Below are 27,409 nucleotides of genomic sequence, written 5' to 3'. Positions count from 1 at the left end.
TGCCAGAACAGGAAAGGTGAAGCTTTTTAATTGTTCCTGCTACCTTCCTTACTTTGGCAGATACATTTCAAATACACAATGCTTTGTTAAGTTTGGGTATTTCAGCCTTTGTATATTGTGGTTGTGTTACTTTGTACACAAACGTCACATGACACAAGATGTTCTGTGTTAAAGACAAAAGATCTCTGAGATCTCTGTGCATTTCACAATGTCAGAAACAGGTATTACAGAAATTAGTCTCAGCCTACTCTGATTAAAGGGAAAAGGTAGTCGTCTTCCTGACTTCCTGATACTCTAATTCCTTGAAAGACACTGCTCCAAGGGAACAATTGACTTTTGCTAAGTGAAGTCTCCCCTCCACCCTTCTCCTCCCAGGCTTACAGGACCATACTTTGCATTTGCTCCTATTTAATTTAAAAGGCTGAACAGAAACATGAAACTACCTTAGGCAAAAATGAACAGGTCTGGTCTAAGGAATTTATCCTCTATTTGCTATATTTGGAAAGGGTAGATTTTCAATTAAGATTTAAACTTTTCTGATTTCCCTTAGGGCTGACAAGAATAGAAAAGAAACATGCGTTTCCAAAGATCAGAAATTTAATTCTTATTAACCTTAAAAAAAACAAAACAAAACACACACACAAAAACAAACAAACAAAAAAAACACCAAACAAACAAACAAAAAAACAAAACAACTGGCTGGTTTTGTCCCAGGTAGGTTAGAATTGAAGTAAACAATGGGTTCTGCAATTTTAAACTTTTCCAGAGGTTTTACTAGTTATTAGAGATTTGCATTTTTTATTTTTAAAAGTTTAACTTGTCCACTATAATATTTACGCAAGGTTAGTTGTATGGTTCACTACATTGCGCAGGAAACAAGAACTCACAAATTAGGACATACCAGAACCAAGAGCACTGATGCGACATTACATTTATCCCCTTAACACATTTACATGGCCTTTTACCCAACATCCCAAGGAAAACCCTGGCTAAGGCAAAGCCTCCTGCCTGTGAGATACCACATTATAAATATAGGTCTTTCTCCCCTTGCAGTTGTTTGCATCTGTCACTTGTCCACCTTGCATCAAGCATCCATCACTTAAATAAAAGCTATAACTTTTATAAATTTGTAACTTTTATAAATTTAACAAATTGAAGGGCATGAAAGCAGTGCTGTATTTCATAAGAATATGAGGTGAGAAGGAATGTATATGATGAGTGACACAGTAACACTCACAGGCATATGTAAGGATGCCTGTATAATTAATCCTTTTCTCACCTTGGGACCATCCCAACACCAAATTCCAAGGTCCTACTACAAAGTGGAGGCATCAGAATATTTCACTGAAATAGAAGTAAACAGCTGTTTTCCCTTGCTTCATATAACCAACAGAACATAGAGACTTGCAATAGAAAGCATTCAGGAGCGTTACATGTAGGGGTAGGTCCCTGTATCTGCCAAAATCTCATTATGCCTATTCATTTATTATAGCTAAGTGCTCTATCTAATGACACATTAGATAGTAGTGAGGCCTTTTAAGATCAAAACCCCATTTTAGCTCCACTGGCTGTTGTGTGCTCTGAACAGTTGCTTAATTTCAATATTGACTTTAAATGTTTTCAGTCTGGCTTACGTAATGTTCAATACAGGAGCCAAGAGGTACCCTAAGTTAAAAGTAAAATGTATAACAATGTAACAGAAACTTTATAAAAATGTTAAAATCGGTATCACTATTCTGGAGTGGAAGGAGTAGCTATTTCCTGAACAGTGGTCCTCTGATCTTGCTTTATTGGAGCAATTAACGTTTGAGGTAGAAGAATACTGAAAAGCTCTCCCTTCCCTGTTGCACCTCCACTTACCTGCTGCATCACAAAAAGGCAGACACAAAGTACTCCCAATTCTTCTTTCACCAAGAAACAACAATGGTTCTCAAACTGCTGGCACTCCCCCAATAACAAAGAAAAATATGGGACATCTGAATGTAATTTTTTTTTTTTCCTCTAAAGCATATGCACAGACATATCAAAAAAATCTGCTTCCACCACTAATTGACGTTAAAATTGACACTAACTGAAAAAGTCTGAGATTGTTTTTAAGGATATATTTTCATAAATACTACTGTTTCAGTATGGTTAAAAAAAATTATTCAAAATAAACCATCAGATGACCTAACAGTATCCAGTACCTCACCACCATTTTTTGGATTGCTCTTCCATTTCAGATTTATTCACTTCTCGGGGGATTAAAAATAAACAAACGAACCAACCAACCCTAGATTGCAGGTAGAAGTTCTTGGCTACCTTACAATAGCAGAGTAGAAAGATGAAATAATTTCCCCATCAGGATCAAGAAACATTATGGAATTGTGAGAGGAGGACTGCCCCAAAGAACAAAAGATTTCAAGTTAATACACCTAGCAAAAGGAGATGTGACTAGTGGTAACAAGAAACCCTTTTGAAAAGAATATAATGCACACCTTCTCCCAGAACCCAATTCTCTCACACAACATGAGTAAAAATTAGAAACACAACGGAAATTACTTCATAGCACACTTCAGTGGTAATGGATGGAATACTTAACCCCATTTCTGGGTAACTGACCAAACAGACTCAAATTTGATGTCACTTCCAGTCCAACATTTTTTCTTTTTTTTGACAAAGTGGTTGTAATAAGGAAACCCCAAAGCCAGTAAAATCACATTAAGAAAATAAAATACTGGGTTTTAACCTTTGAAAAGCCCTGTTAAAGCGGTCTTAAATATCAGATATGCAAGTGATGAAGAATGGTTGTTTTAATGAGCTCCCAAAGTCATTACAAAGACAACAAAGTGCATGCAATTTTTGAGCAACGGAATTTAAAAGGTTTCAACAGCACTACTATAAAGCCAAGAAGTTAATAGTTATGCTGTCAGAAATCTTAACATCGTCACAGTTAAATCAGAAAGCAACATATATCTGAACAAAGAAGACCTGTTTGGAATATGTATGTTCTAGACAACCGAGAAGAGGTAATAGTGAAAATTAAATTGAGATCCAGCACACAAAAATGAATCATAGAACGGTTTGGGTTGGAAGGGACCTTAAAGATCATCTAGTTCCAACCCCCCTGCCATGGGCAGGGACACCTTTCCACTAGACCAGGGTGCTCAAAGCCCCATCCAATCTGGCCTTAAACACTTCCAGAGAGGGGGCATCCACAGCTTCTCTGGGCAACCTGTTCAGTGTCTCACCACCCTCACACTAAAGAATTTCTTCCTAATATCTAATCTAAATCTTCCCTCTCTCAGTTTAAAACCATTACCCCTCATCCTATCACTACATGCCCTTGTAAAAAGTCCCTCTCCCGCTTTCCTGTAGGCCCCCTTCACGTACTGGAAGGCTGCTATAAGGTCTCCCTGGAGCCTTCTCTTCTCCAGGCTGAAGAGCCCCAACTCTCTCAGCCTGTCTTCATAGGAGAGGTGCTCCAGCCCTCTGATCATCTTTGTGGCCCTCCTCTGGACTTCCTCCAATAGGTCCATGTCCTTCTTTATGTTCGGGGGATCCATGATTAGATGCATCACAATAAAATGATGCATCACAATAAAATGCATGCATATAACCTGGCTCAATGTCCTTAAAATCTGTGCTGGATTTTTGGCACCAAATGTAAAGGGAATTCACTGTAGTATACATGTATTTTAAGATAATATTGTAAACCCATCTTTGGCATATGTTGTATCTACTTCAATTAATTTTATGTACAAAGCATGTATTTTTCCCCATCATTTTTTAGTCAAGGAAGAAATGGAAAAAGTTTTCTAAGGAAATTACTTTAACTCAATAAAGACCATACAAAAGTATTTTTACATATTTCAATAGTGTTAATAGCTTAGTCCTTTCTAGTTCTAAATACATTCAAAACAGCAATAAGAGGAGAAGGAGCACTAGTCTGCTCTGCCCAGATTGGTACCAGACAAGAAGAGCAATAAAGACCATAGATGGCAAACCTGTAAGGATAAGAGAACTGATCTTTAATTGAATGTTGTAACTTAGTGGTCAAGATACTCAGAGATCTCACATTCATGAAAAAGAACACATCAGGAAGTGAACTCTGTAAATCTGCCTACTCACATCAGATGATGCATTTAAATGAAGACGGAGTTTAAAAGCAGTATTCCACATTATCCACAATGTAACTAAAAGCCTGGGTTATTTGAAGCAATAATTCAAATGGACAGTTTCTTTCTAAGGAATGCATGTTTGACTTGTTTTTCCCCACACTGTTGTTGCATAAAGGTCACAACTGTATAAAACGCACAGGAGTAGGATCATGATCCCATGTCAAGTCAGACAAAATGAATTCCATTCCCAGCTTTGGGAATGAATTGCAACATAAGTAACAAAATTATTTTATCTTTTTTTGTTCATGTGTACAATGATACTTACCTACTTCATCAGGCTGTTGTGGGAACTAATGATGGGTATGTTAATATTTAAGAAGCTTCATAAGCTGCATCCATTCTTACAAAAATCAGTCCTACAGTAGCTTGACTCAGTTTTTCAGGACAACGATTATCTATCTTTTTTTGTTTGTACAGTTCCCAGAACAATAGGGTCTTAATCCTTGACTTGGACAGCTAGGCACCATTGAAACATAAATAATTAGCAAACAATATGAGTTGAGAGGTTTAGGGAAGTGTTATCCTTCACAGAGCTCCAAGGCACAGAGCATTTAAATGAAGAGATTTTAGCCAGTGTTAAGGGAACTGGGGACAAGAAACCATAGCCGTGGTTGCTTGCTAACAACTTTGGTGGCTTGTTCTTGAAAGAGCAGGGATACAAAAAAGACAACTGATGGAATGCATATGTGAGAAGAGAACACTATGCAGAGGAGCATAGGGACTGCAAATATAGTTGCCTTTTGAGCAAGGCATTTAGGGCAAAAGCTTTTTATGTATTTGCCAGCTCTACTGTATCTGCAAACTAGGAGCAAACACAGTAGGAAAAAAAAGGGGGTTGTTTTTGGAGGGTTTTTTTGAGAAACAACATATAAACATGCAATTTGCCAAAAGAGACATATCAACAAGAAAGAAACAGTTGTATAACCAACAGTGGCTCTTGTCTCTTGAGATATGTTCTATGCACGTATATGCTGCCTTTATCAAAAGTATGCCCACTACATTCAAGCTAGAGTCTCACTTAGAAGTATCAGCTGTGTGTTATCATATACACCAAGAACAACCCCCTGCTTCCCATCAGAAGGAAAAAGGTTGAAGCTAGTCCAACCAATCACTTGAGCAGCTCTTCATCTTGGACAACCCTTCATCTTCAGCTTCTAAGAACAGCTTCAAGTATCAAGCATAAAGGGTATGACATGGAATTCGTGCCAACATTTTTAAGTAAAACAATTACTGATCAATTAAGCAAATGTTTCTTCTTCATTGCCTGTCCACACATTTGTTTTGTTGGTGGTGACTTCTAAGCTATATACTCTCTGAAGGTGCATATCAGTAATTAGGACTTGTTTACCCTAGAAACGAAAGACTGATGGGAAGCACGACTGTCAGCATTACTGGAGTGAAAAATAATTCCTTCCAAGTGACAAATGAAGAAATGCTCTGCTTCCAGTCAGTCTGGAAGATACCTGGAGGACACGCAAATTCCACAAGGTGATGAATGAAAAGGAAATAGAATGCTGAGACGAAAGCCTGGAGAGTTTCCTGTAAACTCTCCAGTTACTGTGAAAAACAGTGAATGCAGGGTGGGGTAAATGAAAGCAGTCATCAAGAGGGATAAAGGCAAAACAGTCAGGATTTAATACACTACCCACAATTTTTATTTTCTTAAAGATGATGTTAAACCAATATATTAGGAAAAAAATGGAGGATTACAACAGAGACTATGTAAATAGTATTTTCAGCCACTAATCAAATTATGTACAATACACATACACAATATGAAACAAAGTAAACACTTATTTACCTAGATGTATCAAGTTAATATTATCCCGATATTTTAGAACAGCCTATATCCCATCATATGATTATACGTCATTATTACACTGTGCATCCAAAACTCTGATACTCTCAGTCAACAATACATACTTAATACATACCTAACTTGAAACACAATAACTCATTTAAGTAATCTATTTAATGCACAATAAAAACTAAAGCAAATCTGTCTTTCCAACAGTTTGGACCCCTCATTCCCCTCTTGCATTTGGCAGTTTGATAATCTAAAAACTTGAAAAGATTAGAATGATAAAGCATTTTCATCAAAAGACTACAGAAGAGTAACATGCATACAGTATATGATCTGAAACAGATGCTGAATCTCTATTTTTGAAAGAGGAGAAATAAAGTTATGTTTTTTTTAACTAAAGTAAATGGAAAAAAGTCTTAGAAAGTCTCAAAGTCTTACCTGTTGGTATGCTTCATAGATTATATCAAATAAGAAAGCCTGAGGCATTTCACTCGCTCTGTACCTGGCACGTTCCAATGAGTGGTCTAAACAGCCATCTGCAGCAGAGGCAATAACAGTAGAAACTAGGGGACGAATTGCTCCTGCTGCCTGTGGAACAAAACACAAAGAGAGGCCTAAGTGTTATTAATGTTAACGTATATCAGATAACTGCGGTCAAAAAAAGTAAAAGCTTTAAAATACATTTTCTACTTATTTACCTTTTATATATCTTAGAATGCATAAGTCATACTACTTAGTCTGTATGAGACTTTTTACATGAATATAGCAATGGAAGACTGTGTAAGTGCACGCTGAGGGCCAATTTAGTTTTGGTTAGTAGGTCAAGAGAAGTTCTTCTCCCCCTCTAGTCTGCCCTGGTGAGGCCACATCTGGAATATTGTGTCCAGTTCTGGGCCCCTCAGTTCAAGAAGGACAGGGAACTGCTAGAGAGAGTCCAGTGCAGAGCCACGAAGATGATTAAGGGAGTGGAATATCTCCCTTATGAGGAGAGGCTGAGGGAGCTGGGTCTCTTTAGCTTGGAGAAGAGGAGACTGAGGGGTGACCTCAGTTTAATGTTTATAAATATGTAAAGTGCAAGTGTCATGAGGATGGAGCCAGGCTCTTCTCAGTGACATCCCTTGACAGGACAAGAGGCAACAGGTGCAAGCTGGAACACAGGAGGTTCCACATAAATATGAGGAAAAACTTCTTTACAGTGAGGGTGACCGAACACTGGAACAGGCTGCCCAGAGAGGTTGTGGAGTCTCCTTCTCTGGAGACATTCAAAACCCACCTGGACGCGTTCCTGTGTGACATGATCTAGGTAATCCTGCTCCGGCAGGAGGATTAGACTAGATGATCTTTCGAGGTCCCTTCCAATCCCTAACATTTTGTGATTCTGTGATTTACAAAAAAAAAAAAAAAAAAAAAAAACCAACTTAAGTCCTTCATAAACATCTACTGCAAATCCATCGAGGTGTTCATTTTTCAGACTTTCTTCTACATACATATTAGTGGTTTCTGTGAGGATAGTTCTAGGTCTATTCAGATATCAAACAGCAGGAGACACACCTGAGAGGTCTTGACAATCCACAACACCTGTTGCTTTCACATATTTCAATTTGGCTAAACTGCTCAGAAAGAAGTAACAAGAAAAGTTTCAGAAAATTGAGCTTGTTCCTCTGTGTTGAATTCACCCTGTGAAATACCAAGCAACCACATTTACCAGTGAAATCACTGGGAACACAGTATATACATCAGAAAGTATTCAATATCCAGCACCACTGTGCCCCAGAGCAGATATTTAAACACATATATTTCAGTTTTGGTTTTTCTTAGATTTGAAACCAACTAAACATATATATTTGATCTTTTCACCAATATATAGTATTAAAGATCTATGGCATCTTTGAAAGAGAACTCTCCTAGCTGGTTTTAGTCATTTTGATACCACAAAGCTACTGAGACTTCATCAGTCACTTATCAAATGCTCACATGAACTTTATATGAAGCTGAAGGTAACCGGGACAAAAGTTGTCCATACAATAATGAAGACAAGGATGCAATGGCAGAACATTGCTTATCAAGACACAGGGCAAAAAAGCACGCTCCCTAACAATGCTAACCACTGAGAATAGCATCCTTACACTATACTGTTTATTATCTATTCTCAAGAATAATAAAGAATAATTGATGCTGTTCCAAAATATTTGGAATTATCCAACATCTTAAATCAGTATACCTAGAAAACCACTCACAATGGTGAGTTCTGACACTTTTCACTGCAGTCACAGATCTTCTGAGGTCTAGTGAGCTTTGACACAGAAAAAAAATAGGTCTCATCACATAAAATAAAAGCACTGTTACTGTTGATTTCATTTATCTTCTGTTGGCAAATCCTGCCCTCATACATGAGTCCTGTCCATTCTTACAAGATTTCTGACCTCAGATAAGCATACAGTGGCAGAATGAGACATCAAAAGTAAGCCCAAATTTTTTTTCTTCTCAAGAGAAAAAACTAGTTTTCTTCCCTCCCCCTTTCACACTAATGAACAACAAAACAGAGACAAATGCAGTCAGAATGTTGAATGCTTTATGATCTCTAAAATACAGCTTCTTAGTTTATTCTTTTACAGAATGAGGACAAGTGATGTGAATCAACTTCTCATGCCCAAAGACTTGTGATACGCATGAGCTACTGGGGCAGGGAGAAGGGAGAGAAAAGATTCAAAAGATTTGTATGACAGAGAAATATCTGAACCACTTTCTCACAATCTGAAAAGCACTTTTTCTGTCTAATACACGGGAAAAGATATCTATATAAAACGCTACATGGAGCAAAACACTACCAACTAAAGGCAAAACATGGTACAGAAAGATCAGCGAGAACTATGAAATCACAGAACTGTCTGTAAAGGATCTTGAGAGCTATCTAGTCCATCTTTCTGTCCTAGGCAGGATCAATTTTACTTCTGCCATACAAAAGACAAACTGACAAAACTAAATACCACCATAATTTTAGTAACAGAGCAACTTATTAAATAAGGACTAAATTTAACAGGCATACTTTGTGAAAAGCTGTGCACAAGCAGAAGTAGAGACACTAAATTATATGCATCTTGTTCCCTCTCTATTTCCTGTGATGCCTGGACATGGATTATTACCTCTATATCCCAGCTGCTGGGCATTTGGACTATGTTATTTTGCTCTGCCGTCATATTTTAATTGGTCACACACAGACATAAAAAAATTATAAAATTAGAAGGTCATGGGAAAAGAGACAGAGCAGCATGCTAGCTACAGCTTTTCTGTAATTAGTTAAGTCTATTAACTTTTTTTTTCCTGAAACAGTTACCGTTCCAGAAAACCAGTTAGCAAAAGAGGATTTCTTAGGCTGATCCAATGTTTTATTACAGTTTTTAACTATCATTTCATGTTACATTTTAAGCATAAAACAAGCCAAAAGAATACAATGTGACTTGCATAACCAAATCTCACAAGTGAAACACGCACTCTGAGGAACAAAAAAAACAAATTGCAATTCTAAATAAAATTGAAATACTCAAAATTGTATTCTTAAAAGAGCTCTGAAACACATTGTTTCCTTGACATCTGGTTTATTGCACAATAAAAATTCATGAATGTCTGTATCTGTATCTTTGTGACAATACTGAACCATATCTCCTGCTCTGCTGAGGCCTAGCTCTTCCAGAAGATTCAAGAAGACCTAATTTCTAATAAATCCAAACACATCATTTTTTAAAACCCCCAGTTAACTTCTCAAGTAATTGAAAGCTTCATGGCACCTAAAATTGAACAAATGGTATTTTCCAAACAATCACAGTTTTGCTTTACATTACCCCAGAACTGAGTACAGAGTAGCAGGCTTAGAGTCTCTCACCTGCCTTCCCTCCATTTCAATGAGAAACCACAAGTTGGGCACAATAAGTTGTCTTCTGCAGCAAGTCCACTCAAACTACACTTGACGCTGACTGAAAATGTGAAGTTTAATACAAAGAATAAGATTTATGGCTTACTTCTGATCATGCAAGGGACAGAAATTTAACTAGGTATGCAGTAACAGGATAACTAGCGGTCATTTGATTAAAAAAAAAAAAAATCAGCTTTTATTCCAAAAAAGGACAACTCAGTCCATGACTGCTCTATGCTCTAAAAGTAGAATGCAGAGCTCTTGTACTACTAAAGCCAGGAAGTTTCTACTGCACAGAAAACCTTCATACGATGAGCAGCTTGGGTCCAAAAGCCATGAATCTATGAGCTAGAACATACTTGCTAAGGTGCAGCACTGAGTTGAAACCTTAAAATCCTGAGACAAGATACAGAAACTGGTCGGTGGTTTTGCTCAGTACTGGCTCAGCTTTCTGCATGGCCTTTCTCTGTCTCAGCACACACGCCCAGGCTCCCTCAATCAGATGACCTGACCCAACACAGGGCTGGGTTTACCACCTCAGTGACACAAGAACTACATTAGTTCCTAAGGCCACTTTCAGACTGGGTGAAACTGGGATCAAGCAAAGGAAATTCTTGGCCTGTGCATGCCCTGCATTGTTTTCATATGGGACAAGAGAGCTGAGTCCCTAACACAGGAAACCTTGCAGTACTTCTGGAGACATTCTCTAGCTGGCGTACGCCGACACAGCTGCCAAACCCAAGCTGGCTTACACAGACCTCACCGCATGTGCTTCTGCTTCCAAAATTGGCTCATATCTTCATTCATGGTGTAAACATATTTGGCATGTAAAAACAGAAGAATTGAGCTGTGAATTTTGTTCCCATATACAGGCCAAAGAGGGGCACAGTTTAAGATGTACGGCTCGCTCTGCAGTATTTCCTTCTGGTTAGCACAAGCATCCTCCCTGCTCAGCACAAAGCCTTTTCTGAATTCCACTCCTAGCAGTGTTGCAATGAACTGAACAGGGAATTTAGGTACTGAAGACAGGGCTACACACTACATTTTTTAGTTGAAACTTAAACATTATGGCACAGTAGGGCCAATAATACAATAAGGTACTACTGTATCTAAAAGGGGCTTTTGCCCCCGATGACCGTGGGGTGTAAGAGAAGAACACAATCATCCAGCTAGCCTACATCTATTCAGTTACACCACCAAATATTTTATTCTTTTCAAGGAGTGTCCATGTTGTTTTTCTGGTTAAAAATCAGTAACAAAGAACTATTTCCATATTAGTAAAGAGAGTATAGACTGAGTCTCAGGTATTTGATTTTTATTTGTTCTAACTGGAGAAGCTTTGACTTGCTATTTATGTCAGGAATGTACAGGTATTTGGCCCCGCTCTCAGGCAAGAGGTTCAGATATGAATTTTAAAAAAAAAATAAAACAAAGAAAATCTGTCCTCATTTAAAATTTTACATAATTGTTAATGTCACTATAGTTTTACAGATCTTTTTTACACTTTGAATTAGCGTACCACAAAATACAAATCCTGTGAGTCTAAAGCAAGTGCCTGGGTCTTATACTAGCGTTTCCCTACCCAGAGTACTCATCTTCCAATTTCTAATCATTTTGACCCAGATCTCAAGTAGATTTGCTTCCAAAATCATACACAAAATGCATCATACACCCTTCCTGAATGTGAAGTGCATAGTTAAACTGAATTTCTTTAAATGTCCACTTCACAGCCTTCAAGCCACTCCACTTCAAAGACTAGTTTTGAAGCAGTCTTTGAAGACTAGACCGGCAGTTTTGAAGACTAGACCAAAGCACTAGTTTTGGTGAACCCAGCATGTCCAGGAAACGCACACACTTCTTTCCCCACTTTTGCGTATTTTGTTAAATAAATCAGTTAAAGTATCAAAAAATCTATGGGCAAGCTCTTAAAATATTCTTTCATAGCATAACAGACATTGAAACAAACACTGCTAACGGGTTAGTCTTCTTTTGCAGACAAAATGTTGGAACAAAAACCACTTAACCTATCATTTCCTCTGAATCTATCCTTTTAATTTATCATTTCCTTAAAACAATCCTAAGATGTCCTGAGAACACAGAATTCCATCAACTTCAGTGGAAGTGACAGACCGGTATCTCTCAGAAGCAAGCTCATCCATCCATCTACTAAAAACTGAATGAGCCTCTAGATGCTTCTAGAAACAATGGGTGTCTTCTATAACCCATTTTAACGAGCACAAATCAAAAATGTTTATAAACAGGTTCTCAGTGCTGTATTCAGTTTTTTGCCTAACTGCCTAGAGCATAGCATACATTCAACATTTAAAGATTTGATGGTGACTGAAAAAAAGGTAGAGAATGAAGTGCATTATGCAGGTCAGTATAACAGGATATCGTAAAGTATTTTTAATAGATTCAAGGCATACTAATCCACCTTTCCACTAAACAGTAACACTGTATTGTTCTCATTTTATCATACTTTTATTCTGACAAGAAATTGCTTAGTTGTGTGTATTCAGTGAATACATAACCAGGGCATGTTTTAAGATCACACATCACAGTCAGTTCAAGGACAGTAAAATCCAAGCAGTATTGATGACACCTTTCATTACAAAAGTAAGTATGAATGTACAGGCCACAGAAGCCTACATACAACATAGCAAGCTGGGTAACACAATGCAGTATAGCTTATTTTTACTGAATATTCAGATAAACTGAAAATCCTCAGTTTATCAAAAAAAAAAAAAAACCCAACAAAAAAACACCACACACCAAACAAACCAGAACCCATTAAAATTTCAAAAAGGATTACTGAGCAGAGATGGAGCTTATATCACAAGCAAGAAATTATCCAGGTTACAAATACCCCCAACGCACAGTGTGTTATTCAGCCGAGATCAACACTCTATGTCTAGAATACAACCTACCAAGAAGTTATCAAAGAGACAGAAGCTCCAAAAGAGCATGAAAACCAACACACCCGCATCACTGATCTGGTCATTTTTGGTAGCCAGAGTTGAAACAGAACAATGCTAAATAGCTGCAAAGCTCAACAAGTTAAATGACATGGAATAGGAAGAGGAAAAAAAAATTGCAGTGGCACAAAATCCTTACAGAAAAATACCACAACTACAATGCCTTTTGTTTTACAACAGTGTGGTAACAAGCTCAGACAACCACAGATCCTGCAGGCTGGCACACTAAAAAAAAAAAGTATGCTATGCCTTTGGCATGCCCCTGTCCCCAGTAGGCCCCAAGTACTAATGCAGACCCACAGAGTTCACTTACCCAGCCAATTTGCAGCCCTGAACTTCAAGCAAGTGGGAATCGCAGCCTAAAACTTTACAGAGCCTAGTCCTAAATGAGCAGATTCTCTCACCCGTCTAGCATGACTCCCTTCTACTTTTTAACTACACCAACAATACTTTTCTTCTCCATTCATAGCCTTTATCTCCCCCGAAATTAATTTTCCCTATGCTTTGTATCTTCTCAGCTGTCTAGTAGCACGAAGTAAATGTACATTTTATATTTCAATCATCCTAACTGCATTAGAGCCAATGTTTTAAAATTACTTAGGAATAGGCCTTATGTCAAAAACATACAAGCACAGCTTATGAGTGCTATCTTTAAAAGAACATCCTTATTCTTATGTTTTTACATGTTTTCTTAATGTTCAATATTTATTAATTTTAATTCTTTAATCAGAGCTGTTTTCAACTCTGACAAGCAAAGTAGTACTGGACCAAGACTCCCAAATGATTTAGTCACCCTGCCTTAGAAAAAATAAACTTGTCTTGCATATATACACTGAAAATAGAAGTATATTAGAAATATATTTTCACCACTTCAAAGCAGCTGACTTCTTTGAAACTGTATGCTGGAGATTGTGTGGCTACTCACAATTAGTAGGACAAATACATCCATCTTGGAACTCCATTAAAGTAAATTTTGTAAAGGCAAATTTGGTAAACATACAAACAATTTTATCTTGCTTTTCCATGAAGACAAGGATTGCATTAGGACACTGTTTAACTACAGAACAATAACAATCAATGTTAATTTAGACAAGCTAGGTATCTAATGTTTACCAATATGTCCTGGAATGTTTTTTATTAGGTGAAAGATTATTTATATGTTACCAAACACTACCATCTCCTAAGGATTTCAGTTTAAATTAGGCCTGGCTATGAACCAGCAAAAGAAGCTCAGAGTAACTGTGATTAATTTCTTCACATTTTATTCCATCAAACTGTTTCCACATGTTACTACAGGGAAAGTATTCTTTTACACAGATCAAACTACTTGCCATGAAGGGCATTCACAGCCATCTAGAGTATGAAAAAAATACAGAAATAAGCACAGTATCTGTGATGCATGAAACAGGTAGAAACATGTGTTCCTATTCAGACATCTCAACTCAAACTAATTGTATCTATAGTGATCAACAAGCTTCAGCCACACTCAATAATTACCACTTAAGTTAGAAGAATCATCTCCACTGAAATATTTCTTATTTCATATTTATCAAACAGAATCATCAAAGCAAAACTCAAAAACTCAATTACAAGATTAAAATATTTCACATATTTAAGAAGATGTTCTTTTCAAATCTTCTATATTGTAAATTTGAAGGGGAGAATCTCTAATAAAACAAAGTCAGTTATGACTATCTTTGTAAAATAAAACAAGTAGAGAATTTCTTCCAATGCACATTCAAGGTATCACCTTGAAACATCACATCTTTTTTTCTTATGTTTCTTTTTTCCTTTTCCTTTGCTTTTCTGCATTGTGTGTCCAACTGTTGTCTAGGGCTACATTTTATCTTCTCTATAACCAAAAGTTGTAATCTATGAGAAGTTTTATGATTTTGCTGCAGAGATGGAAGACTTAAGAGTACTTCCTCCTCCAACCTAGAGAAATCCTGGCAAAACAATTCTATTTGGATGGAGAAGATCGGGGCATAGACAAAGTAACGACACAAACTGTAAGCTACGACTCCTATAGAGACGTACAGCTGGTAACTACAATTTGGCTATATACGCAAAGTTTTCTAAACTTAGGTGTGAACACGTGTTCAAGTCCAAACTAGCCAAACTTCCAAACTGAACTGATTCAAGCCTGTGCATAGTCCACAAAGTTCATAGCCTTATTTTCCACCCAGAACCCAGCTACCTGCCATACAGCAAGGCAAGGCAGCAGTTTGGCTGCATGGGTTCAACTCAAACCTGTTAACATCTGCCCCCATAACTCCTTCTGTTAATGTCAAAAGACCCCCCCCAAACCAATACCTCACTTGCACACTTCTCTCGAAGGACCAGATATAGCATGCAGTCAGGACTATAGGACAACCAGGATGACTCAGTGAAGAATAGCAGACCACAATAAAGGTAGAGGTGCTCTCATTATCATGCACAAACACATATTTGAGTCCAGGGCATATCATACTTACACCCACACTCACACCCAGACTCTACCATGTAGCATAGACGTAATTTGTGTGGTAGTGCTGTGGTGGGGACGGGATTCCTTCTACCGACAAACAAATTCAATCCACAACTTAGACTGTGTATCCATTAGAGATTAAGACTAAAGAAAAAAAGGTTACCTTTTTTCTACCAGGTATTTCCATTTTTTTAAACAAGAATAATTCTTCAATTACTTTATTTTGAATTTTGTTGGGGAAAAAAAATCAAAATTAATAGTCATTATGGGCGCACCATCTTTGATTCTCATTAGTGAGATACCCACTAAAATTTCTTCTGTGTAGGCAGTACCATCAACCAGTCCAGTTCCAGCTATCTTGACATATTTATACTGGCAGCTTTTAATTGCCCAAGGACAGCACTGGTTGAAATGTTAAACAAGCCTGGTGTAACACAAATATTAAACCTAATCATCAGCCAGACAAAAAGAAGGCTAATTAGAACAGATGTAAGGAGTTTTGAACACTATGAAAAAAGGCTTGTATGCTAAACTTCACCTAATTTCCTTAAAGTCTGTTTACCCAGATGGCTAGGAGCAACAGTTGAACTCACTAAAATTGGGCACATGTTGATCTTAAACCAACACCAGGAAGGAAGAAGTCATAATTGTGTTTATTCCTAGCTGCAAGAGGGGATGTTTAATCAGAAATTTAACATACACTTTGATCCAATGTTAATGAGCTGACACTATGTTGTACATTGAACTGACTTCAAAGACACACGATGCCTTAAACAAATGTAATGTATATTTATGACACTGTTTAAGAAAAAGAAAACATTTCTTCTAATGAGGTCACCTTTATCAGAACATACTATCTGAGTAACTGGGGACAGTACGTGTACATCAAGACATGTCAGAGCCCCAATTAGCTATAGCAAACTAAAGAAGATTACCGATAACAGAAACTGTGGCTCAAAACTTAAGACTGCACGTGTACTTTTTTACTTAACAAAATTTCTGTTCTTTTGTATTTAAAGCATTTACCCCTAAGCAGCAGTAAATATCATTTTGATCTAATAGTCAACATGCTAAATTTTAAGTGTTGTTCTGTGGAAAAAGTAAGACTTCTCAAACAAAATAAAAAAGGTTCCTCTCAAGAAGACAGGATAATAGGAATACGCAACTGAAAATATATATATGAGATGGAGGAAGATAGCAGAACTAGGCATATCACAGGCTGCAATTTTTCAACACACAGCACTGAAAACAAGCTCAGGAACATACTGAAAGTGGAAAAGCAGCAAAACTAAGAACGTACACATGCACTACAAAAAAGCAAAGAGTGGTGCTGCAAACAATGACAATACAACTAATTTATGTGAACATTTGATTTCATATTAAAACTGGATTTCGTTTTAAAAAGCAGATTGAAAATAAGTCTTAAGAATACGTCATTTATGTTGCTCTTGTATCATGAATTACTGCCATAAATCAGATGAACTATTTTTAATACAATAAAGAATAAAATTACAAAAGTCAGCATAAATCAATATATACATTTTTAATGGTGTCACACAAATTATATAGTATGTCTTCTAGTGCATTCCTTATCTGTGCATTCCTTGTGAGAAATTCAAGAATGGTCAAGGAAGTTTGTGTTTTCCATAAACACAATAATACTGTATATTCTGTACTGTACATTTTACGATTTATTAGACAAATACAGTTTTACTACCTTACTCAACATATTCAGCTAATTTTTGTCACAGTGTAATAACTGGTAATGTTTAACAACATGTTCTCATTTATTAAGGTTTTGTTTTCTCCTTGATAGAATTTTTTTTAGGTACTTCAAAGTTTGTATAAAGTCTGCATAATGCTATCAAAGATCTACACTAAGTATATGACCCAGACCATACATAGCATACCCCTGCCTAAAGAGCAGCACAAGTTGGTATAGTGCTTCAAGACTTTCTTACAACGTATTTAATCTTTTCGGTTGTCAGCAATAGTTGTATATTATACCCAATTATAATGGATTCTATTAACATGTATAATTCAGTCTAAGCAATTTAAACATTCCAAAGCAAATCATGTGGCCAGTATGCTATCAATATTTTCAATATTTTTAAAAATATTTTAAAGTATATTTACAGCTTTAAATTTTGGTATTCACTCAACATAACATGACAATAAGATGAGCTACCAGCACTTTCCTGTTCAAGCTACTGCCATACTGCAAATCTAGATGGCAAAAATTAAACAGAATATTTGCTATAGAAAATAATGAATCACAAAACCAATAATTTTTTTCCTCTAAAATTAACAAGACTATTTATTTTCCTTTGACTGCATAGTATTATCTTGCATTAACAAGTAACAAAACACATCTTACAGTCAGCAAGCCATCTTTCATACCCTAATTACTGATTTACATTGCAAAAAGCTATCAGTGAGAGTGCAGTGTGCCACAAAGGATTTTGCATATTACAGTAAGTCAATATAAAGAGGAGTTAACATTTGTATTCAGTGGAGTAGAAATCTTTAATCTAATGCCATAGGAGTTACAATTACAGTTAAGAAGTTATATTTTACCTCCAGAAAGTATACATCATTACAAAATCAACAATATCATGATGTGAGGGCTACTGATCCACCGCATATCATTAAACACATGATTTGCATCATATTATGAAGAAAGAAGAAAAAAAATCTTGAGGTGTTGTAGGACGACTCTCGCACAATTTAATCAACCAAATGCAAAACTGCAATGTTTAATTAATAACTCTTTCCCACACACGCAGTCTTAAGCAACCAAAACCATGGGCACTATAGTTTGTGGTCAAGCAGCACCCTAAGCAACTCCAGGCCTGCTTATCAAATGCCTTTGCCTTCTGAATTAGCTCAGCTGCTTCTCTCTGAACTGCTTGTGTCCTCTCCTTGCAGGAAACCTTGCATCCGAGCTTCTTTCTCTTACGGCCCATTAGATTCAAAATTTCAAGTCACCTCTTTAGAACAGCTTCATCTAAGACCTTCTCTGTTATCAACGGCCTTGTAAAATGGATCATTATACCTTGCCATGCGAGTTTGGCTCAAATAGTGACTCTAATGCATGTATGTATTAATTTGATACCTCATGAATAATCTCCTACGTGTTCCAATGCTCCTCAAGGTAGTTTTAGTTCTATCTGTACCACAACCCACTTATCTTCTTGGAAACAAGAGGATAAGCACAGAACCAGTCCAGCAAACTATTATAGCATATGAAACAGGCCAAGTTGGCTTTCAGAAGCTTCACCTAACCTGCAGGGCTGGTGTTGTCCTTGCTACAACCACCCAGATCACAAACTCAGCCAAAAAGCAGCTGGCGACATTTCTGGATGAAAACTAACATTTCTTTTCAGTGCAATATTTGGTGAAAAAGGAAAAAACTTGGGGAGGTGTGCATGCCTAATCCTTAGCCAGAGAGATATGGCTAAGAATCTCTTCCAGACCTTGCCATGCAGAAGTGGCTAGAATGATCCAAGGCCTTTATTCAGCTCCTCAACACACACTGGACAACCTGAGTTCTCCCTTATTTAAGGAACTACTCCCTACTCCTTTGACCTGCTGCAGGAAGGAGAAATCTGAGTGACTAAATAGACATATCTTTGCTAAAGGCTGCTTCATTTTCCAAAGTCATATTGTTTTCTCAGATGAAGCATACAGATGTTAATTATCCTCAATTCAACAGCAGTGTCATATAGTTTCCCTAAATTTAAAGGAGATAGATTTTATAGACATTACATACAAATGACCTCAGCAACCACTTAAGTACATGAACCTATGCTCAAAATTTATTTCCATGATAACCTAATCCTACCTAAAAAAAAAAGTAAGGTAAAAATTATGCTATATGTAGACTTCCAGAAACTAAAAAATGTGGCATTAAGTCACCTTTTTCAAAAGGATTAAATACTAGTTGTATTAAGCACAGCTGTCTCTGTCAGTGCAACACAGAAATGCTGCAAAGAGGAAAGGGAGATCATACTTTAAGTTTCTGTCTATGATTTATGCATTTCAGTTGGTTGAGTCGCACCTTCCTAATAAATGCAATGCATCATCTAAATCACTTAAATTGAGACTGGGAAATGACAAGAGTTGTTTCTTCCTAAGGGTAGAAACAGTGCTTTCCCACCACCAAACACTACATCTTGTTAGGACAAAGACTTCAAGTATTTGCTAACAATACATTAGTCCACCATTCAACACAGAAAACAATTAACGACTCGGCTGAGAAGGTTATAACTTTCTACGGGACTAATAGTGCCATAAGCTATGGAAACATCAGTATGTTCCCAATAGTTATCCATTACTACAGAGTTGAAAAAAGGAATGTGTTGTGTAACTATTTTATGTACAGCAGCAAAACCACACTTGATTTCTTCACACATTCAGAAAAGTTTCAGGGCTACTGGACAGATTCTGATCTTCACAATAATGTAGCTCTTCAAATGTTGTTTTCTTCTAAAATTGCTACATAACACCCCAACAATTCATTAACATGTATTTTTACACTGACATAAGTTAAAGTCTCCTAAACGACAGAACTCATTCCATCAGTGGAATAAAAATTGTGTCAAGATGGTAATATGTCATTACCATCTGTCATTGATTCTGCTTTTGCACAAGTGTCTGACAGGACAGGAGGAGCCCCCCAAAGTATCAAGCATACAATGAAAGCAGAACCTCTGAGAACACAGGCACAGAATGACTTCAGATCACTCACTGTATAAATATGAATCAAAAATGGTCTGTTACTGATGCAGCCTTTACAACTGGCTAAAATCAGTCTTTGAGTATAACAAAGAGGACAAAGATCATGTGTAAAATTTTGCCATATATGGAATAACAGAGGAGATGAGAAAACCTAAAAAGATACTTGCTTCTAAGAGAAAAAGAACAGCGAAAAGACAGGGTGAGGTAGAATTGCTTCAGCATGGCCATCCCCATTCAAGTATACCATGCCATATCAGCCTATTTATATACCCAAGTCCTCCCTCACATTCAGCAGAGAAAAAGAGGTGTTTTTGGCTTGCTACCCACCATATTTTGCTAAGGCAACTCAACAACCGTACATAAAGCATTTTATTTTGCTATCTAACTGGGTGAAAGAACAGCATGTGTATGGGTGCATTTTTTCTGCTTCAGCTTTCCAATACAGCAAGACTGATAACCGCAGCACTGAGTCTGAGTAAACTCACAGGAACAGACTGTGCATACTATGTAGTGTTTTCTTTCTGGGGGTATTATTTTGACTGATTGTGTATGTGAATAAGAGTCCATGAGACTGAGTAGCACTGTACATCTGTATTGGCATGTATGCTTTGTTCAGATCCTTGGTAAAGCTGAGAATAAAGTAATGATGTTAGACAGCTTCCAGAAACCAGCTTTTAAGAATGCCCTTCTGATTCAGCCCTTTCAAAGAAATAAACTATACTTTCAAATCTAGTTTATGTTAACTACAGAAAGAGTCTTTGACTGTATGTGCCTTTTTTTTAACTCTCAATAGCAGAACTGACAAGTTCCCCCCCTCACCTCCCTGATTTTTTTCTTGTAAGCAATTTTTTTTTTTTTTAGTTATGTTGTTTAAAATGCAATGTTGGCAATGAGATATTGCTAGAGGCTTTGGACTGATGCCTCCTGAAGCTTCCACTTTTCCCAACTTTTGCTAGCAATAAAGAATTTTTTTCTAGAAACATGTAATTTTAATTACAAAATTACCCCAAAAACATAAATGGAATTTAATTGGTTACAAAATAATACTTTCACATAATCAAGGGATTGTTTGGAGGATTTAAGGCATAATTTATTCATTCTGGATAAGGTACACATTTTGATTCCTACAGGCAAATAACAAACTGATTAGTAAGTGTAATAAAGCCATTTATTTGTCTGACAATTGGCAGCTAGAAGTGCAATAACTTACTTGATCAATTGCCATTTTAAAGAACATTAAAGCCTCTCATAATTACGCTATCTATATGGTATGCAGATGAACAACAATACAGCATTACCTCTACTACACTAGTGATTTAATATGATGTTTCTGCCAGGCTTTGTACATTTCTACATAATGCAAAAGGAAGTAATTACTTTTTGTACTGAAAGATTGAAGAATTGACTCCCTTTTAGATATGCAAAGAATTTGACTATAGGAAGAACTAAAGATGATAGCTTCCCTCAATCAATTTTTTTCTGATATTTGAAACCATGCATGTCAGTTTTTCAAAAGAGTCTTAGCTTTCCAGTCATTTAGTTCTTCAGAATTCTGTAGCTGTCAAGTGAAGACAGACACCTCTCTCTGGCAGGAAGCTTTTCCAATTTGTTACATAAAATGAAGTTCTTCTCATGTTCCTTAATTCAACTACTTTGTCAGGTAACATCAATAGCTAACAGCTTTTTGGAGTGCAGTTCTCTGATGGCCTAGCCTCACTGAATTCAGTGGGCCTAAGCCAACAGAGGAAGCCACCGCAGAGCCAATAAATACCACGCACATTTCAGACAGACATTATACAATGGAAAAGACTATGACAAATGTATAAGAACACCTTTTTGAGATTAAATGATACTTCAGTGATCTAGGGAAGGAAATATTTACCAGTCAGAAGTTCAGATGAACTAGAGTACACTACCTTGAGAAGGTCAATGAAGACTGCCTTGGTTCCCTACTGTTTTACTGAAAATGTCTTATACCCAGTTAAAAAGAAAAATAGGAAAAAAAAAAAAAAAAAAAAGACATTAAAATCACACAAGTTTCAAGAAAAAGTGAACAAGTTAAGCCTAAACACAGACAAATGAGATGATATACCACAACATGCAAAGACACCTACACAAGCACATTCAGAAAACAGTTATTCTCATTTCAACTTAACATCAGTACAATTAACCCCATTCTTCTAATACTCTCAAAGAATCTCATTTAAAACAGATTTACAAAGGGGATCTAGTTTAAACTCTTTGGCAGAGAATCAGTTCTGGAAAGCTATTTTGTGCTATACGAGAAAGGTCAAAAACCTTGTTAAAATTCTTTTAATGTTTTAATGACCGGAAACTTATGTACTATATCACTGAAAACTGTAGAGCGGAGTTTCTATTTTATTGTCATTTCTCAATTAAGCCAATCTACAAAAGTACAGGCCTACTAGTAAGAAGCTCAATATACTTAGATTTCTGACATAATGTTCTGAGAGACTTTACATAATTTAATTTCCATAATAAATATTTTAAAATAAGTCGTACATTCCCCTTCTACACTATGAGCTTTCAAAAAAAGGTGGAGGAGCACTAAGGAAATACCACAATTCATTCTTTGGACACTTTATTCCACTGTCAAAGTTGCGAATCATCTCTCAATTAGCTTATCATTTACCTCATTTCCTGAAAAAGTCAAGCAGTGGTTTTCCTAGCTTTCTAATACCTAAACAATCTGCTGTCACTAATGACTTCTACCTCAAATAATCTCCTGTCTTAGCATTCTACTATCATCTTGTTAATGGAGAACTGAAGTACAAGGTAAAGACAGAAAATTGTACAAACAAGTCTGTGGCTGTCGTGATTTCTTAAATCTCTACCTTAGCCAGTTTATCTACCAGTTTCTCTTGTTGCTAGTGCATGTCTTTAATAACTCCACCATTCTACTTGCATAACACAACCGTTTGCCTTCACACATCACTCACTTTCTCAAATCTTTCCGGTTCCTGTGAATATTCCCAGTCCTCAGCTGCAGTGATGACCAGGAGGATCTCCAACCTATGGCTGGAGGCTTCCTGCTTCCCCTTTTTCCCAGCAGTTTGCAATGCTTACAGATTTGAGAAAAATTTAGCATTAATACAGAGATAGCTCTCTTGCCACTTACTCAAGATTTTCATATAAGTTTGAGATGAAAACACAAAGTTTGCGAGTCAACCAATGCAGTACTCTAGCATTAGGTGAGAGTTCTGCATGAAAAAAAGGTAAACTATCATTAAGTAATCTATGTTTCAGCTAACAAATTGCTGATTAATTCAATCATTTACTCATAGTCTCTATAGCAATAATTATTCCCCATAACACATAATGCCTGCGGCATTTAAAAATGTCTCCCTTCCCCATCTGATCTCTCTGCATAATAGGGATTCTGAATCTGTTCTACTTAAAAATCAACATAATACATTAATACAATTCCTAGAAAAGTCCTTATTTATCATTATCATTCCACACTGTACTGCTATATATATACATACCCCATGTTCTTTAGCAGCCATAACCACTTTTGAAAGAATATCTTCTTCAACAAATGGTCTCACAGCATCATGGATAATCACTACTTCTGGTTTCTGGAGCAGATGATTGGAAAATTCATTCTCTGCAAATACTTTCAGTCCATTGAAAATTGACCGGTGACGAGTTACTCCACCTTTTACTATCATAACTCTTTTGTGGCTGTATTTTTCAATGATAGACTTCATTGTTTCAATATTTTCAGGAGAGACCACCACAATAATGTCGGATATCCAATCTATCCTAGAAGAAACAGTACAAAACCAGAGAAAGTAGACATGAATGGCTAAATAAAAGTAGAGATAGCTCCATGAAGCAAAGAAATTCATATCAAAAGAAATTCAAGATTGCTAAATAAAGCATCTCAAGTCTATGTTTTTATGTGTGTATTAGTACTCTATCCCTAAAGGGAGAGCTACATGAGAGGATCTCTACTAATACATGGATGTCAACCAAAGTAACAGGAATTCTGGGAAGAGACTTGCTTCCAAGAACCAGTTTGCAGGGGCATGGGAAGCACCTTCTGAAAACCCTTCAAAACATGTCTTACTCCATCCTCATTCCTACCTTTAAACATAACTTCTAAATCAACCAGCTACAGTCAGTTATTTTAGCTTTCTCAAAACTCAGTCTCCAATGAACCGGTAAACCCTGGGACCTGGAATACTCCATGTTCCATTGTGCAATACACTGTGTACAAGTGAATAAGAGGAACAAGAAAAACCCTGAAACAAAGATCGCTATCAAGTCAGGCATGAGCAGTAATTGACAGATTGCTAATGACTCAAAACAGTGACACTTGAATCACACAGAATCACAGAATCACAGAATGTTAGGGATTGGAAGGGACCTCGAAAGATCATCTAGTCTAATCCTCCTGCCGGGGCAGGATTGCCTAGACCATATCACACAGGAACGCGTCCAGGCGGGTTTTGAACGTCTCCAGAGAAGGAGACTCCACAACTTCTCTGGGCAGCCTGTTCCAGTGTTCAGTCACCCTCACCATAAAGAAGTTTTTCCTCAAATTTAAGTGGAACCTCCTGTGTTCCAGCTTGCACCCATTGCCCCTTGTCCTGTCAAGGGATGTCACTGAGAAGAGCCTGGCTCCATCCTCTTGACACTTGCCCTTTACATATTTATAAACATTGATGAGGTCACCCCTCAGTCTCCTCTTCTCCAAGCTAAAGAGACCCAGCTCCCTCAGCCTCTCCTCAGAAGGGAGATGTTCCACTCCCTTAATCATCTTCGTGGCTCTGCGCTGGACTCTCTCTAGCAGTTCCCTGTCCTTCTTGAACTGAGGGGCCCAGAACTGGACACAATACTCCAGATGCGGCCTCACCAGGGCAGAGTAGAGGGGGAGGAGAACCTCTCTCGACCTACTAACCACACCCCTTCTAATACACCCGAGGATGCCATTGGCCTTCTTGGCCACAAGGGCACATTGCTGGCTCATGGTCATCCTGCTGTCCACTAGGACCCCCAGGTCCCTTTCCCCTACGCTGCTCTCCAACAGCTCTGCCCCCAACTTGTACTGGTACATGGGGTTGTTCTTGCCCAGATGCAGGACTCTATGCTTGCCCTTGTTATATTTCATTAAATTTCTCCCCGCCCAACTCTCCAGCCTGTCCAGGTCTCTCTGAATGGCTGCGCAGCCTTCCGTTGTGTCAGCCACTCCTCCCAGTTTGGTGTCATCAGCGAACTTGCTGACAGTGCACTCTAATCCCTCATCCAAGTCATTAATGAATATATTGACTAGAACTGGTCCCAGAACCGACCCCTGAGGGACTCCGCTAGACACAGACCTCCAACTGGACTCTGTCCCACTGACCACCACTCTCTGGCTTCTTTCCTTCAGCCAGTTCACAATCCACCTCACTACCCGATCATCCACACCACACTTCCCCAGTTTAGCTGCGAGGATGCTGTGGGAGACCGTGTCAAACGCTTTACTGAAATCGAGATAGACCACATCCACAGCTTTACCATCATCTATCCACCGGGTTACATCCTCATAAAAGGCTATCAAGTTGGTTGAGCATGACTTCCCGTTGGTGAAGCCATGCTGAGTGCCCCTAATGATCCCCCTATCCTTGATGTGCCTAGAGACAGCACCAAGAACAAGTTGCTCCATCACCTTTCCGGGGATGGAGGTGAGGCTGACTGGTCTATAGTTACCCGGGTCCTCCTTCTTGCCCTTTTTGAAGACTGGAGTGACATTCGCTTTCCTCCAGTCCTCAGGCACCTCTCCCGTTGCCCACGACTTAGCAAAGATGATGGAGAGTGGCCTAGCAATGACTTCCGCCAACTCCCTCAGCACCTGCGGGTGCATCCCATCAGGGCCCATGGATTTATGGATGTCCAGGTTGCTTAATTGGTCCCTGACCCAGCCCTCATCAACCAAGACAGATTCCTCCTCTATCCTGACTTCTTCTGGGGCCTCAGGGGTCCGGGGCTCCTCAGGACAGCCTCCAGCAGTACAGACAGAGGCAAAGAAGGCATTCAGTAACTCCGCCTTCTTTTTATCCTCTGTCTCCAGGGCCCCCACCTCATTCATCAGTGGGCCTACATTGCCTCTAGTGTTGGCTTTACCTGCAATGTATTTGAAGAAGCCCTTTCTGTTGTCCTTGACCTCTCTTGCAAGGTTTAATTCCAAGGAGGCCTTAGCTTTCCTAGTTGCCTCCCTACATCCTCTGACAACAGACTTATATTCCTCCCAAGTGGCCAGCCCCTCCTTCCATGATCTGTACACCCTCTTCTTCCACTTGAGTTTGCCCAGCAGTTCCCTGTTCAACCATGCAGGTCTCCTGGTACCCTTCCTTGACTTCCTACCTGTTGGGATGCTCTGATCTTGAGCACAGAAGAAGCAGTCCTTGAATGCTAACCAACTATCTTGGGCCCCCTTACCTTCTAGTACCCTGTCCCATGGGATTTCCCCTAGCAATTGCTTGAAAAGGCCAAAGTTGGCCCTCCTGAAGTTCAGGGTTGCGATTCTGCTAGCTATTCTGTTCCTGCCACATGAGATCCTGAACTCTACCATCTCATGGTCACTACAACCAAGGCTGCCCTCAACCTTCACCTCTTCAACCAGACCCTCCTTGTTAGTGAGGATCAGATCCAGCAGCGCTCCTCTCCTAGTTGCCTCATCCACCATTTGCATCAGAAAGTTATCATCAATGCACTGGAGGAACCTCCTGGACTGGGGATGGCTGGCTGAGTAGGCCTCCCAGCAAATATCAGGAATATTGACAGGAAACATTATACTGGTAGTTTGCAAAAAAAATATATATACACACATAGAGGTTTCTGCTCTAGGAAGCTAGCAAAATGTAAAAACATAGCTATGTTAGGTAAAATCACAACATGAAAAGCATATTTTTGGAGAACTTCAAGCTTCTACTGTTCTATCAGCCTAGCTCTACAACTGAGGGGTGGTGTGGGGGGGGAAAATGACCCACAACTCACAAGATTAAAACCAGTCATAACTGAAGTTAGGCTGAAGTCACACTTGTGTCAAAGAACCTAGGAATACAAATTATATTCACTTGTGGCATACTGTACTTCAAATAACAGAAATACCATAATTCAAATCCAGCTATTTGAGTGTCTTACTTCCCAAGTGCTACGTAGATAGCATAAAACAGGACTTAAAATTGTTTTCTTTCCTTTCCCCACAGATGACAGTAGGGTTTTTTAGCATGACAGACAAGAAGCTCATCAGATGAGCAATGATTACAAAAACAATTTACTATACTAAAATTACTCATGTGTAGCCTACGCATCAAACTAGGAAGGGAGATAAGTATGGTATGT

General features: G+C 38.0%; 1 protein-coding gene across 1 annotated transcript in view; it reads right to left on the bottom strand.

The window, feature by feature from the left end:
• The window catches only part of CRPPA (CDP-L-ribitol pyrophosphorylase A), a 144,897-nt gene that overhangs the window by 112,403 nt on the left and 5,085 nt on the right, over positions 1 to 27,409 (bottom strand). The window contains exons 2-3 of the mRNA XM_068405009.1: positions 23,563 to 23,842; positions 6,403 to 6,552 (exon numbers count right to left, since the gene is read on the bottom strand). Of these exons, the coding sequence (XP_068261110.1) occupies positions 6,403 to 6,552; positions 23,563 to 23,842 (430 nt within the window). The remainder of the gene's footprint in view (positions 1 to 6,402; positions 6,553 to 23,562; positions 23,843 to 27,409) is intronic.

Source organism: Nyctibius grandis, chromosome 7 (genome assembly GCF_013368605.1).
Source record: "Nyctibius grandis isolate bNycGra1 chromosome 7, bNycGra1.pri, whole genome shotgun sequence".
Classification (NCBI taxonomy): domain Eukaryota; kingdom Metazoa; phylum Chordata; class Aves; order Nyctibiiformes; family Nyctibiidae; genus Nyctibius; species Nyctibius grandis.
This window is presented reverse-complemented; position numbering and strand designations above follow the sequence as displayed.